The sequence below is a fragment of the Neolamprologus multifasciatus genome, chromosome 8 (assembly GCF_963576455.1).
Source record: "Neolamprologus multifasciatus chromosome 8, fNeoMul1.2, whole genome shotgun sequence".
NCBI classification, from domain to species: Eukaryota; Metazoa; Chordata; class Actinopteri; order Cichliformes; family Cichlidae; genus Neolamprologus; species Neolamprologus multifasciatus.
This window is the reverse complement of record NC_140446.1, coordinates 16786854-16803164: the sequence shown is the minus strand read 5'-3', so window position 1 is coordinate 16803164 and position 16311 is coordinate 16786854. Positions and strand designations below refer to the sequence as shown.

The following is a 16311-nucleotide window of genomic DNA, read 5'->3' as shown; positions in this document are numbered from 1 at the left end:
ATTCACAGCTTACTAAGCACGTTGTGTTACTTTATTTAAAGGATTAAGCAGTTGTTACCTCTAGTTAAGCTCAATTTTAATGACGCATTTCCGAGTGGATATGTTAAAAAAAAATCAGACACTTTTGGTTAAGTAAAAACAAAGAAACAAACAAACTCTTTCAGGTATAATAGTTTAGCAGTGGAATATTCCAGTGGCGTGAGATGAACAGCGAGGGTGGTTATTAACATTCCTCAAAGCTCAAACAGACTGAAGTCCACAGAAAAATACAGTGCAAACACCCATCTGCCAACATCTGGACTCCACCGTCCAATGAAAAGCAGTCGCAAAACTAGCACAGACCAATCAAAAGCGACAATCTGAGCACGAACACGTCGTCTTGACTAGGAGGACGGTGACGCTTGAAAGGAAACCAGACTGGACCGTGCAGTTTCAACACATTAGTGCAATAAATTCATCTTTTAGTGTCCTAATGGGTGCCATTCAGGGGTTCCCCAAATGGGAGCGAAAGGTACGCATGTTTTTGTGCCTTTTCGGTTTGGTTTTGTCTGTTTATGCCCTTCACGTCGAGGTATCCAAGGAGAGAAACCCAGATTACAGAGCTCTGTGCGACCTGGGGGAGTCTGTAAGCTGCTCCAGAGTTTTTACCTCAAGGTATGATTTGACTCCTGCTTTTTGTTTTTCCTCATACCTGCGCTTTTTGTGCAGAATCAGCTTACCTCGATCTGTTTTCAAGTGACCACTGATCCATATCTGATCCTAACCTTTAGCATATTTTTTCTAGCCTTTCTACCCCCCATTGAATTGCCACGTGTTCTTAATTTATCTGAAAAAACTTTACATCAAGTAGCTTCCCGTTTTACATTGTGAGCATACAAGCATACATTTATTTTGACATTTCTTGTCATTTTTAAGAGAATAAATCTTTATTACATGTTGTACACTAATGTTGTACACTCAAGAAATGATTCTTTGCCCTCATAAACATGAAGCAATGAGTTTAAGTAAAATTCAGCTGTAATGTATAAAATCGAAGGTTTATTTATTAAAATAAATAATCATTAATGAAAATATGTTGATTGTAAACTGTGTATACCATTCAAGTAAATTTCATTTGCTTAAATTTAACATTTAACGTAACAAAATTACATAGAACATTTACATGTAATTAAGTTACTGAAAGTAAGCATTTTGGCCATAGATACCTTTTGTGTACATTTAAATGGTCATATCACATTTCATATCTCTGTAAGGCTGATTATATTTCAATGGAATAAAGAAAGAAAAAAAATATTGTTCATTTTATTTTGAAGAAATTGCTGCCCTGACTGTTACTTCTTTCTTTCTGACAGATGGGGACGTGGTTTTGGTTTGGTCCAGTACTTTGTGGCCAAAGATAGTCCTCTAAACCAGCCCAACAGTGTTCTTGGCATCATATTTTACACTCTGCAGATGGGCCTTGGTTAGTCTGTGATTGTCTTCTTTAAATTACAGTGCATTGCTGAGAGCTTTTTATTCAGAATATCATTTGCAAGCCAATGTGTTTGTGATCCATGGCAAGCACAGTATTTCAGGTATTTGAGGATTGCATAATATGTATATGGAGCAATACATTTACTCCGCTCTGGACGTGAGACTGTGTGAAATTTCACAATGATGTACTATGTTTGACTGAGGTCCTGATATCCTCTCTATTTGACTTTTTTCTTTACAGGACTGTCTGTGTCTAAAAAAGCAGCAGCTTTTTTGGTCTTCTCCTCCTGGGTCTCTGTGGCCGGTTCACTCTATCTTGCATCTATTCTTGCATTTGTTCTGGGAGACTTCTGCATGGTCTGTGTCTCCACGTATATTGTCAACTTTGCATTGCTCTACACCAACCTGAAACGGAGGAGAGCAGTTCAGGAAATTAAGGAAAAAGCCAGATAGAAAGTGTTGCCTGTGAAATGTAACAAATGTTCCCTTCCTGCCATCCTGAAACCCCGCTGGATTCATCTCACAGTATTTTGCCAGTGTTTACATGAGTTTACATTCAGTATTTTCACAGAAAAACAACTGGAGATTTAACTCAGAATATCTATAAGTTGGTTCTCAGTACAGAAACTTTGTTGTGCAGCAGCTACTTTTGTATATTGTTATTAACTTGTAATGATTAAAACACATTTTTGAATTCTGACTTTTGTTGTGATTTAATTCTGGGCTGTTATATGGTCAAATGTGTTAAAAGTAGCTATACCTGTCTCCACAGTACACTTACTCAGTCCTACCAGCAGATGGAGATAAATGTCTATTTAATAGCAGTTCAAACAAACTTTATTGGAACGACTTTTCAAGTTACCCGTCCTCCCCAAGAAAGTCACCAGACCTACAAAAATCAAAAAAAAAGGATGATAAAAAATAAACAAATATATCTAATAAAGTGTGCATCATTACGATATGTACAGTTTTTTAACTAATTTATTAGACCACATGTCATAAAAAAAGAACAAGCAGTGGCAGCTCATTAGCTGCCACTGCTTGTTATTATTAAAATAAAATTTATTTCAACCGTGGTTCAAAAGAACAAAAACAGTTAATATGGTAAAATGTGGAAAAATTGCCAATAATTGTATTGTTATTTCATGGTGCAAACACCTCAATTTCTTACATTTAATGCTTTGTCTATTTCTTACTTACCTGAGAACTGATGAAAATAATAAGTAAGATAACAAGTTTGAACCGTTTGCGCAGGAATTGTACCGAGCCTTCGAAACAATCTGAAACAATCTCCACAGTGACATCTGCTGGCCAACGTGAATATCGCCACATCTTTTTAATGCTGCTCTGTGAAACAAATGAGGCAGACAAGCCCCGCAATTCCAACAAAACGACTTATTATAACAGACTGTCAGTAATGGTGATGAGCACATCTTTTGGAGAAATCCAAATCCAACCAAGGCAAGAAAAACATTGAGACTGTTAAAGACAGCAGGCAGTAACCGTAATAAACAGTGTGCTTCAACAAAATTATATTGACTATTGACATATTTTATTGAGCTCACCCACCAGTCTCCGTTTTTCTCGCCATGTCTATATGAGAGTAATCGCTGAATAAGATATTTATACATTATTTATATATCTATACAATATCTATCTAGTTACACTTTTGATTCCAGTCTTTAAGTGATTAAATTGTGTATATTGGACTTTAAAATTCACAGCAAAAATAGTAATGAAAGATGTGGTATTGTTTTCTTTTACACATGTGAGCATAATAAATAGAAGAGGTAGTATCAAAAACATTAATTCAGTAATTACAAATGATTCTGGTTCATAAGAAAATAGAATCTTGGCACTTCCCATGCATACTGAAAACACATTAATGCCCTCCTTTGCAGATTTCACATTTTTCAAAACCATCCTCTGGATTGGTCTCATTTGCAGGCCGGCTTTGGCCTGTAGCCAGAAGGGCAGAACGACAGACTAGCACTAAGTTCACATAATAAATAAATAAATAATAAGGAAGAGAGACTAATTGGCTTGCTGAAGGTGGGCAAGAAGATAATGGAATCAGAGTGATGATGACAGAATTAAATTTAGATAAGTATAGAACATGTAAAGTGTAAACACTCTGGAATCTAGGCAAACACGAGAGCACAGACTTCTTGAACTTTCTGTAGCATAATCAATCAAAAGTAAAAGAAAATATAAATCTATAAAATACAATCATTTTATGCTTCCTGGCTTCACTTTTTAATAACTTCGAGGGTATGGAAATCTGTTCAGTGTGGTAACGTTTGTAGAATTCAAATCACTGGCCCTCTAAACTGTCGTTTAAATAATGTTGGTGTGTCATCCTAGGCCGGGTTTCAGTCACATCAAATCAGCTAGTCAAGTCATCCTCTATGACTTCACTAACTTTGACTGTAATCAAAACTTTCCATAACATGACTGTTGTCATTTTTTTTCACCCAAAATTAGTCAGAATTTCCTGAGAAGGTAGCCTGGGATTCATCACCAGCAGACAAACTTGTAAACATGGTGAGATTATATCGAATTTAAGTGATTTCTGTAGATATACACTGACCAACATTCCTTATTATAAAAAATATATCAGTTTATATGTTGTGGGGAATTATTTTTTAGTAACAAATAAGTAATTTTAGTCAGCAAAAGGAAGGCAAGTGTGCACAGTGACAGTGTAGACAGATTTATGTTTCCACAACATGTGTAACACAACTACAGACAACATTACAGATAGATTAATGAGTAGACGATTAACGGTTAGATCTGCAGATTAGGTACAGTGCATGTAGAAGTGCAAGAGAAGTGATTCTGTCTGTTTCTAATGTCAAAGTGACCTGAGAAACATGTTTTTGTTCTCAGAAAATAAAAGCCTGTTCTGTAATTACAGCTTCTCTGATGTGAACATTTCTCGCTTTTATATCTTTTCCATGGCTGAAAACTTTTTGTTTTTATGTAGCTTCCGAAAAGATGGCAGTTCATGACTGACTGGACAGCTCAACTAAATTACGCAACCATTTTTCATGAAAATTTCTCATTTCATTATTTCCTCTTTTTCTTAATCACCACAGTTTACTTCCTGATAGTTTTCCAATTTAACACTAGTTACATATCTTGAACTTTTCACTTCCCTATACTTCTCTTTTGTAACAAATTTTGACCAGAGATAACTAAGTTTGACTTTAGCATGTTTTGTTTTGGCTCAAACAGTGGAGTGGGGTAAAAATATGAAGGTTGATGCTTTGCATTTTACTGCAGGTGAAAGAGTATACACTGCTTGTCCTTGTGGCATGTGCATAATAACTCTCCTATAAACCTCTTTCAGTTTTTAATGACTGATTAGTTGCGTGAACTACTAAAAGTGACCTTGTCTTGTAATTCTGTTTTCCAGACTACCTTGTTGGAAACGGTACAGGTTACAATGAAAACAGCTCCAGTGTTGATGTCTTGATGTCACAAATGTGCTCACACACTGAGCTTACACAAGTAAAACAGCAGAAAGAAGATGAAAAAGTAAATTCATGACACAGTTCTGGTGTGAAGACTCAAAACACACAATCACACAAAAGTGCAAATTGCTCTGATAACACAAGGTCATTGCCGTGATGTAAAAAGTGCTGATTATGTACATTTTTTCTCCAAATAGCACGAAAAATGTTAGCTAATCCTGGCTATATTTAGTTATTTTCCTATTCTGGTTAAACTGGGCTTTCTTTGCATTTGCTGTGCACAGCAGACGTCCAGTGAACAAATTAGAAAGATTTTATCTGTCAATGGCCAACAGCCCATATTCAGTTACAATATATTTATGAAGTGATTATAAGTCAGCCTTTTGCTGAGTTGAAAATTGTGTTTCACAATGAGGCAGTAAAATAACACACACACACACAAATGTATATATATATATATATATATATATATATATATATATATATATATATATAAATGCAGTCTTTATCCATCAAGCTCAGGTCCTCTACCAGAGGCCTGGGAGCTTGAGAGTCCTGCGTAGTATCTTAGCTGTTCCTAGGACTGCGCTCTTCTGGACAGGGATCTCTGATGTTCTTCATGGGATCTGCTGGAGCCACTCACCTAGCTTGGGAGTCACTGCACCTAGTGCTCTGATTACCAGTGGGACCACCGTCACCTTCACCCTCCACATCTTCTCGAGCTCTTCTCTGAGCCCTTGGTAATTCTGCAGCTTCTTGTGTTACTTCTTCCTGATGTTGCTGTCATTCAGTATCGCTATGTCAATCACTACAGCAATCTCCAACATTACTATGTCCAGCTGGATAGCCATCACCATTTCGTCTGTCTGTATCTGGAAGTCCCACAGGATCTTGGCTCGGTCATTTTCGGCCACCCTAGGGAGTTTCTCCCATTTTGACCTCAGGACTTCGAAGCCATATTCGGCACAGATGTTTCTGTATACTATTCTGGCCACTTGGTTATGGCGTTCCATGTACGCCTTGCCTGCTAGCATCTTGCACCCTGCTGTTATGTGCTGGATTGTCTCAGGGGCATCTTTACACAGCCTGCACCTGGGGTCTTACCTGGTGTGATAGACCCCAGCCTCTATGGATCTTGTGTTCAGAGCTTGTTTCTGTGCTGCCATGATTAGTGCCTCTGTGCTGTCTTTCAGTCCAGCTTTGTCCAACCACTGGTAGGATTTCTGTATGTCAGTTACTTCCTCTGTTCTTCCATGATGGTTCCCCCTCCTCTTCCTTTTTCTTTGGTTTCTGCTGCCTGAGGTATTCACTGATCACACGGTCTGTTGGGGCCATCTTACTGATGTATACATGGATGTTTGTTGTCTCATCCTGGACTGTGGTGCTGACACTCACTAGTCCCCGGCTTCCTTCCTTCTGCTTACCATACAGCCTCAGGGTGCTGGACTTGGGGTTAAACCCTTCATGTATGGTCAGGAGCTTCTTTGTCTTGATTTCAGTGGCTTCGACCTCCTCCTTTGACCAGCTTATTATGCCAGCAGGGTACCTGGCCATGGGCAGGGTGTGGGTGTTGATAGCCCTTATTCTTACCGTTCAGCTGACTCCTCAAGACTTGCCTGACCCTCTTCAGGTACTTGGTGGTTGCAGCTTTCCTAGCGGGCTCCTCGTTGTTCCCATTTGCCTGTGGGATTCCCAGGTACTTGTAGCTGTCCTCAATGTCTGCAATGTTGTCTTTGGTAGTTCAAGCTCCCTCAGTTTTTCCCTCTCTTTGGTACCATCCAACTACACTTCTCCAATCTGAATAGTCATTCCGATGTCACTGCTGTATATCCTGGTGGTGTGGATCAATAAATCGATTGTCTCATTCACTCTTGGCATACAGCTTGATGTCATCCATGTAGATGGAGATGGCTGATGACTGCTCCATTCCAAAGTCGGTATCCGTAGACAGTCTTTTTGATGATATCACTGAGGGGGCTCAGGCCTTTGCAGAACAGTAGTGGGGACAGTGCATCTCCTTGGTAGATCCCACACTTGATGGTGACTTATGAAGAAATATAACAGAAATATAAAGAACTGCTAAAAAAGCAAGCAGAAAAGCAAGAATAATGAGAAGAACTCGCAAAAAGTTGTAAGGTCTAAAAGGTGTAGACTTAAAGTGCAGCACAAAGCTTCTTCAGATAGATGATAAAATAGCACAGAATAAACATCTACAGAAACTGTGCCTGAAAAAGGAAAAAAGTTGATTGGAGGTGTGGTGCTGGTATTTGGAAGATTTTGCTGTGAACAGCCAACATGCAGTCAAATAGAAGGCAGGAGAATAAACCGGCTGTTCTTCACAGAACCATCGAAGGTGTACTCTGAGTGGCAGGGGAACAATATGAGAACAGCATCTCAGACTTGACCAGACTGACCAGACTGAGCAATACTGGAAGAGCATAAGGGAGAAGGAAGCAGGACAGAACAGCAATGCTTGGTGGCTAGTGGATCTACTAGCAGACCACAGCAACCTCCCTGAACAGAGTCTAGTGTGGACAAATGTCGAATGAAACACACAAAATTGTATGCAAACTAATACATACATATATATAAATACATAGAATCAGAATTAAACCCCTAAAACATTACAAAGACACCTAATCCCCGCATTTATCGCCTGCCTGCATGTGTGAGGACATGATAACAATCCACCCCCCTAACCATCATCTGGTGACTGCTATTTTTAATTATAATGACCAAATCCAGTGATTTGTATCATGAGCTGTCTTTTGCAGGAACAAGATGAATAACTCAACTAGCTGATGCCAGACTGTAGTGTTTTTTGTTTTGTTTTGGTTTTTTTTTTAGACTTTTCTTTTAGATAAGTCACACAGTACACTCAGAAAGTGTTTTCCCCCTAACATTTTGTCACATTTTGTCATGGGAAGCTCATTATACAATTGTGTAAATTCTTTTTTACATTCTACACTTAGAATGCCCCAGGGACAAATTCAATTTTCCATTTTCAATTCAATTTACTTATACAGCACCAATTCACAACAACAGTCACCTCAAGGCACTTTATATTGTGAGGTAGACCCTAGAATAATACATACAGACAAAAAAAACAACAACAATCATATGACCCACTATGAGGAAGCACCTTGGCGACAGTGGGGAGGAACATCTCCCTTTTAACAGGAAGAAACCTCCAGCAGAACCAGCCTCAGGGAGAGGCAGCCATCTGCCGCAAGCGGCTGGGGTGAGAGAAGTAAGACAGAACAAAAGACATGCTGTGGAAGAGATTAATAACAAGTATGTTTCAATGCAGAGAGGTCTATTAACATATAGTGAGTGAGAAAGGTGACTGAAGAAGAAATACTCAATGCATCATGGGAATGCCCCAGCACCCTAGACCTATTGCAGCATAACTAAGGGAGGATTCAGGGTCACCTGATCCAGCCCTAACTATATGCTTTTTAAAAAGGAAAGTTTTAAGCCTAATCTTAAAAGTACAGATAGTGTATGTCTCCCGAATCCAAACTGGATGCTGGTTCCACAGAAGAGAGGCGTGAAAACTAAAGGCTCTGCCTCTACTTTTAAATACTCTAGGAACAACAAGCCTGCAGTGCGAGAGCAAAGTGCTCTAGGTGATATGGTGTTCACTATTTTGGATTAACTGAAGGCTTTTCAGGGAGTTTTTAGGACATCCTGATAATAACGAATTACAGTAGTCTAGCCTAGAAGTAATAATTGCATGAATTTGTTTTTCAGCGTGATTCTGAGACAGGATATTTCTAATTTTAGAGAGATTGTACAAATGGAAGAAAGCAGTTCTACATATTTGTTTAATTGAAGGTGCATATCCTGGTCAAAAATAACTCCAAGGTTCCTCACAGTGTTACTGGAGGCCAAGGTAATGCCATTCAGAGTAAGAATCTGTTTAGAAACCATATTTCTAAGATTTTCAGGGGACAGTACAATAATCTCAATTGTATCTGAATTTAGAAGCAGAAAATTAGAGGTCATCCAGGTCCTGCAGTTTAACTAATTGCTGTGTGTTATCTGGCTTCATGGATAGATAAAGTTGAGTATAATCTGCATAGCAATGAAAATGCATGCTATGACTTCTGATGATACTGCCCAGGGGAAGCATGTATAATATAAACAGAATTGGTCCTAGCACGGAACCCTGTGGAACTCCATAATTAACCTTAGTGTGTGAAGAGGACTCTCCATTTACATGTACAGTGGGGCAAAAACGTATTTAGTCAGCCACCGATTGTGCAAGTTCCCCCACTTAAAATGATGACAGAGGTCAGTAATTTGCACCAGAGGTACACTTCAACTGTGAGAGACAGAATGTGAAAAAAAAATCCATGAATTCACATGGGGCTGTCGCCGAGCAACACGGACTTTCAACTCCCGCCACAGATTTTCTATGGGGTTGAGGTCTGGAGACTGGCTAGGCCACTCCAGGACTTTCAAATGCTTCTTACGGAGCCACTCCTTTGTTGCCCGGGCGGTGTGTTTTGGATCATTGTCATGTTGGAAGACCCAGCCTCGTTTCATCTTCAAAGTTCTCACTGATGGAAGGAGGTTTTGGCTCAAAATCTCACGATACTTGGCCCCATTCATTCTGTCCTTAACACGGATCAGTCGTCCTGTCCCCTTGGCAGAAAAACAGCCCCATAGCATGATGTTTCCACCCCCATGCTTCACAGTAGGTATGGTGTTCTTGGGATGCAACTCAGTATTCTTCTTCCTCCAAACACGACGAGTTGAGTTTATACCAAAAAGTTCTACTTTGGTTTCATCTGACCACATGACATTCTCCCAATCCTCTGCTGTATCATCCATGTGCTCTCTGGCAAACTTCAGACGGGCCTGGACATGCACTGGCTTCAGCAGCGGAACACGTCTGGCACTGCGGGATTTGATTCCCTGCCGTTGTAGTGTGTTACTGATGGTGACCTTTGTTACTTTGGTCCCAGCTCTCTGCAGGTCATTCACCAGGTCCCCCCGTGTGGTTCTGGGATCTTTGCTCACCGTTCTCATGATCATTTTGACCCCACGGGATGAGATCTTGCGTGGAGCCCCAGATCGAGGGAGATTATCAGTGGTCTTGTATGTCTTCCATTTTCTAATGATTGCTCCCACAGTTGATTTTTTCACACCAAGCTGCTTGCCTATTGTAGATTCACTCTTCCCAGTCTGGTGCAGGTCTACAATTCTTTTCCTGGTGTCCTTCGAAAGCTCTTTGGTCTTGGCCATGGCGGAGTTTGGAGTCTGACTGGTTGAGGCTGTGGACAGGTGTCTTTTATATAGATGATGAGGTCAAACAGGTGCCATTCATACAGGTAACGAGTGGGGGACAGAAAAGCTTCTTACAGAAGACATTACAGGTCTGTGAGAGCCAGGGATTTTCCTTGTTTGAGGTGACCAAATACTTATTTTCCACCCTGATTTACGAATAAATTCTTTACAAATCCTACCATGTGAATTCATGGATTTTTTTTTCACATTCTGTCTCTCACAGTTGAAGTGTACCTCTGGTGCAAATTACTGACCTCTGTCATCATTTTAAGTGGGGGAACTTGCACAATCGGTGGCTGACTAAATACTTTTTTGCCCCACTGTACAAATTAGAGTCTATTAGATAGATATGATACAAACCACTGCAGTGCAGTACTTGTAATACTCTATTGCTGTAATGCTCTAATCACTCTAATGGAATATTATGGTCGACAGGATCTAATGGTATCGAACACTGAAGAAGATTTGTAACATTTGTAACCTTCACTAAAGCTGTTTCTGTGCTGTGATGGGCTCTGAAACCTGACTTAAACTCTTCAAATAGGTCAGTCCTCTGCAGATGATCTGTTAGCTGTTTTATAACTACTTTCTCAAGAATTTCTGAGAAAAGCAAGGTTGGAGATTGGCCTATAATTAGCTAAGACTGCTGGGCCAAGAGATGGCCTTATAAGATGGCCTTATAAGTTCCAGTTTAACTACTGCCAGCTTGAAGGCCTGTGGTACATATCTAATTATTAGAGACTGGTTGGAGTAATTAATGGTGGGACTTCTTAGAGCAGTCTTGTAGGAATGGGGTCTAAAAGACATGTTGATGGTTTGGAGGAAGTAATTACTGAAATTAACTCAGACAGATCAATTGGAGAAAAAGACTCTAAATAAATGGTAATGAAAGGAGCTGTAGCTAACAAAATTAAAATTCTCTTAAAATTTTATTTGTGAAGAACTACATGAAGTCATTACTAGCTAACGTTAAAGGAATGGTTGATAGGCCAAATTTTCAGTTTTGGGTTGGTGAATGGTCTGGCCTGCAGCTAGGGCAGTTCAGCACTTCGACTCGTCTTCTGCAAAGGCATGCCTTTGTAATCAGTGCAGCTTGTGGTTAAACATTGTCTTGCTAAAATATGAAAGGCCTTTTCTAAAAAAAAAGATGCCATCTGGATGGGAGCATATGTGTATATACTTTTCAGCATTAATTGTGTTTTTTCCAGATGTGAAAGTCACTAGTTCCATTAAACTGAGTGCTGACAAAAACCAGCAATTGAGAAACTTTTTTTTTCTTTTTTACGGTAGATTTCTTTAGTTTAAGACCTTCATTCTGGGCCTGTGGTACATTTAGAGCTCCACATTTACCTTAATAATGTCTCTATGCATTTCTACATTCAGTTTCTGATCAGTCTTAACAGGTTTTAATTAGTTGAAAACCATTCCTATAACACAATGCTTTCACTGTTATGCTGAATTGTATTGAGCAGCTGATTATTGATGCCACACTCATCATGGTAGAAGTGAGACCAAACATCTGACCACTGCCATAAATCTAAGATATGCTGGAGTGTTGCACTGAGATTGTTTACAGGATTTCTGAAGCTTAGTTGGAATGATCACCAGGTTCTTTGTTACTTCGAGAAGCCTATCAGACTACTTTCATTGGCCATTATGGCCATTCTTTATAGCCTTCCCAGATCTGTTGGTTGATATTGTGAATGTCTCAGAGCTCTGCAGAAAGTTGCTTCAGTCTCATGGTGCATTTGTCTTGGTTATCTTACAAAATATTTTAACATGGTTATATCTGTATAAATCTTTGATTTCAGGCAGTTTAGAATATCAGAGGTGACTTTTAAAAAATATATTTTATAACCATCTATAGATATTATGTTTCTGTTTTGTAACCATGAAGTATGAAATGATTCATGACAAGGCAAAAAATTAACAGAAACAATTTTAGTGTTAGGGTGTAAAGGGAATTAGTCATAATGTTTTCTGAATGTGATGTAAATAGTTGTCACATCATGACAACATGATACTGGATAGTCATTAAGACACATGACAAAACCAGTAAATATTTTGTCACTGAAATATCATTTTATGTCAATATAGTAAACTGACTGACTTGTACAGAATTTTACCACAATCTCAGCAGATGACGCTGACTCAGTCTTTGGATATTTTACATATTTAATCTCCTTATTTGGTTCACAATCCACAGGGAGGTTTTTCGATGACTTTGAGAAGAATATTAATGTGGAAAGAAATACAGAACTGTAAAAAGGGCAGAAGTCTGTAACGAAAACTACTGCCAATATTCGTGTTTATTACAAATATGACATATAAAAAAAATTATATATATTTTTTAAATTGCACTGTGGTCTTTAAATCTTTGTCCCAGAAATTAAAGGTAGAAGGAAATGCTTCAGTTTTCTGGCTGTGGGGTGTGCACATGGGCGGGGCAAACATAGTGGCAGGTGACACTCTGCTTATATATTTGCCACTCACTGCTAGCTGGGTGACAAGTACAAAAAGAGGGACACACAAGAACTGTGAATTTACACAATGGCGTTGAGGCAGTGGACTCATTTATTTGCTTTGTTGAGCCTCCTGGCAGCAGGTAAGTCAGGCTTATGCCAACATGTACATGCAACATAAATGTTTTAAATTAAAATATAAATGCAAATATATATTTTCACTTAAAACCTTTTAAAATAGGATCTCAAAATTGTCTCCTCTCATGAACAACACTAATCCTGTTGTGTTTCTTTCCAGAATCAAATGCTCAGCCTGATGGTAGGTAAAACAACAGTTTCTCTGATTAAAAAACCAAATCATTAATTAAAATTTATTATTTTTTAATATTAATTATGTATTTTAAAAAAAACAAAACAGGGATCCAGATAAAAACAGAAAAAGTGTTTTCCGTGTTCCTACAATGATTTATGTTGCTTCTGAAGTTTGATCCTGCTGATCTTTGTTTCAGTATGTGGCACTGCTCCACTCAACGGCAGGATAGTGGGAGGTGAAGATGCTCCACCTGGATACTGGCCGTGGCAGGTCAGCGTGCAGATATTTGGTAAACATTTTTGTGGCGGTTCCCTCATCAACAAAGAGTGGGTGATGTCTGCTGCTCACTGCTTCTCTGGGTGAGTAACACAAACATCTGTTTAATCTTTATACCTAAACTGATCCACCTAGAACAGGACTTTGACTAATATTTGTCTAAAAAGGCAAATACCAGATTGAAAATTCTAAAAATTATGTAATTCCTGAAACATTTTGTGAACATAAATGTTGAAAAACTGACCCAAGCTTTCTTACTCTTCCAGCTCAAATGCAGCATAATGACAAATGTTTACAGTACATTTTTTTGTCAAAACTTCTATATTTTCTTTTCATTTCTATAACTTTAGTTCAAGTCCCTCTGGGTTGAAGGTTTCTCTTGGTCTTCAGAGTCTGCAGAGTGAAAATCCAAATAAGGTGTCCAGAAATGTTGTCAAAATCATTTTGCACCCAAACTATGACAGTGAGTCCTACGACAACGACATCGCTCTGCTCAGAGTCTCTTCACCAGTCAGATTCACTGACTACATCAGACCTGTGTGCCTGGCAGCGAGTGGGAGTGTGTTCAACAATGGCACTGATAGCTGGGTGACTGGCTGGGGTGCAGTCAAGGAGGGAGGTGAGCCTGTTGTTGGTGTTTCAGTGTTCATGTGTTCTGTGGTTCATTGGTTTGTGTGTAAACAGCTCCTCATCTTTCTTCCCATCAGTGGCCTTACCCTTCCCTCAAACGCTGCAAGAAGTGGAGGTGCCAGTTGTGGGAAACAGACAGTGTAACTGCCTGAATGGAGTGGGCATAGTCACAGACAACATGATCTGTGCTGGTGTTCTGGCAGGAGGCAAAGACTCATGCCAGGTAGGCTTCCTCATCTCATTTGGTTACATAATCAGGTGTTTCAAAGATTCTCAGATGTGTCCTCTTTATCTCTACAGGGAGACTCCGGAGGTCCAATGGTGAGTAAACAGGGCTCTGTTTGGGTCCAGTCTGGAATTGTAAGTTTTGGTTTTGGTTGTGCTCGGCCCAATCTGCCAGGAGTCTACTCCAGAGTGTCCCGTTACCAGTCCTGGATCAAGTCCCGCATTCGCTCTAATAGGCCAGGATTTGTGCAGTTCATCTCCAGCGGGCTGGACTCTGACAGCAACTACACCTGTCCTGGTCTCTAACAAGACTCTTAAGTGAGTCTGAATATGAATGGGGAAAATAAATAAATAAAAATAAATGATATATATATCTGTGCGTATGAAGCTTTCAGACTGGGTGTGTTTGGATCTCACTGATTATGAATCCTGTTTTACATCCACATGGAGATAAGAGCAGAGTCTTCATGGTTCCAAGTTGCCGTCGTAACAATCAGTGGATGTAAACTGAGCCATGCACATGTTGACATCTTTACCAAAACTTCGATAGTTGGGTCATTCTTACAGGAGATTGTTAGTGAAACATCACCTCCTGCAGCACTTTTTAAAAGATTTCACCAGATTACAGAGATTCCTTTTTGCTGCCTTTTGCTGTCCTCATTATCTCCATGTTCCTGTTGTCCACCCATTCAGTTCATTTAATGTACTGATTATGCTCAGATCAAAATGAAAAAACTAATTCAGATAAACATTTCAAAAGAAGTTTACATTTCTAACTAGAAAACTTCATTATTTTGAAGTGTTTTGGTATGTTTCTGTGAGCTAATTATACATAAATATGTCTGTTCTGTGCATTCTGAAGCTGTTGTCTAATTAAAAATGGTGTAAATTTAAGCACAAAATCAAAATGTAATTCTAATTACATCATGACTATATTAAACATTGATTAAGCATAAAAATGATGTTTTGAGATATTTCAGAAGCAATTATTATATATTTTGTTTATTGATGAACAAAGCAATTTACATAATGAGTGACAGTTTTAACAAATTACAGCTGATTTCTTTCTCAAGCTAAATCTTTTTAAGCATATGTTTTTAATTTCACACAAATTTACATTCATCATACTCAAATGATGTTTGTAAAAAGATAAACATAGAAAATGTTAAATTTAGATGTGCAGTCATGAGCATATTCTTGATAAGCTATTTTACATTTCCCACTATAATACTTCACAGGACATAATCACTCCATCTTCTCATATAGTTACATTAAACCTTCAGTCTATTTCATTTAGGGATCCAAATTATAAGAATAATACATCAGAAATCAATTCCTGATGATTTCTATTTTTCTATATGATTTCTAGAGACCCGTGTCCACTTGTGATATTTTGCCTTCAGGTACCTGTGTGATCTAAGTAGTTAATTAACAATTGGATTTTCCTGCTCAGACAGACCCTAAAAAACTATAAGTCTAAAGGACTACATATGATATTTCCTTAAAGTAAAATAAAGTAAAACTTTGATGTCTTCAGGTTATTTTGTGGCCTCCTGTTGAGTTCTGAGTGTGAACCTCATCATTCAGTAGAAAATGCGTAAATGAGGGAATGATGTCAGACACAGTAAACGGTTTTTTCTTTAGTCAGTCAACTATATGGGCGTCACTAATTCTACAAAAAGCTAAAGAAAAAAAAATCTGCAATACAAGGTCTGGTGGCTGAGGAAAGTAAAGTGAATGAATATTTTTTTATTCTGTTGTGGTTGGACCTCCATCCGTACCTGGACCCTCTGCTTCTTCCTGATTTTATTTTATCATCTCTTTGTAATCACTCTTGAAATATCCAGCCTGGGAAGACAAAATACTTGAAATGTGCAATTCACTTGTATTTTTATTTTTATTTTTATTCCTATTTATTCTATTTATCCCCTTTGTATATTTTATCTATATATGTCTTTGTATTTATATATGTGTGTGTATATATATATATATAATATTCTTAACTCTGTAACTTCTGTCGGTGCTGTGCTTTTTGGAAAACAAATTTCCCAGAGGAACCCACTCGAGGGATTAATAAAGTTTTTTATCTTATCTTATCTTATCTTAAAATGTATTGTGTAAAATGATTGTATTCACATATTAAGAGTCGCACCATGAATAA

At 38.4% G+C, this 16311-nt stretch overlaps 3 protein-coding genes and 1 pseudogene across 4 annotated transcripts in view; 3 read left to right on the top strand and 1 right to left on the bottom strand.

Moving 5' to 3' along the window:
* The window catches only part of LOC146512797 (carbonic anhydrase 4-like), a 191056-nt gene that overhangs the window by 44998 nt on the left and 129747 nt on the right, over positions 1–16311 (top strand). The gene's annotated exons all lie outside the window — the stretch shown is intronic.
* vkorc1 (vitamin K epoxide reductase complex, subunit 1) lies at positions 337–2167 on the top strand. The gene is made up of 3 exons (XM_085170844.1): positions 337–654; positions 1353–1462; positions 1715–2167. Exons 1-3 carry the CDS (start codon positions 473–475, stop codon positions 1924–1926), a joined length of 504 nt encoding a protein of 167 aa, XP_085026970.1. The 5' UTR covers positions 337–472; the 3' UTR covers positions 1927–2167.
* Positions 11160–15096, top strand: LOC146512804 (prostasin-like). The gene is made up of 6 exons (XM_085170840.1): positions 11160–12849; positions 13005–13025; positions 13216–13378; positions 13646–13914; positions 14003–14148; positions 14226–15096. The coding sequence occupies exons 1-6, from the start codon at positions 12795–12797 to the stop codon at positions 14454–14456; spliced, it is 885 nt and encodes a 294-aa protein (XP_085026966.1). The 5' UTR covers positions 11160–12794; the 3' UTR covers positions 14457–15096.
* Positions 15137–16311, bottom strand: part of LOC146512803 (integrin alpha-M-like) — a 29275-nt pseudogene continuing 28100 nt past the window's right edge. The window contains exon 30 of the transcript XR_014875780.1: positions 15137–15998. The product of XR_014875780.1 is annotated as an integrin alpha-M-like (transcript). The remainder of the gene's footprint in view (positions 15999–16311) is intronic.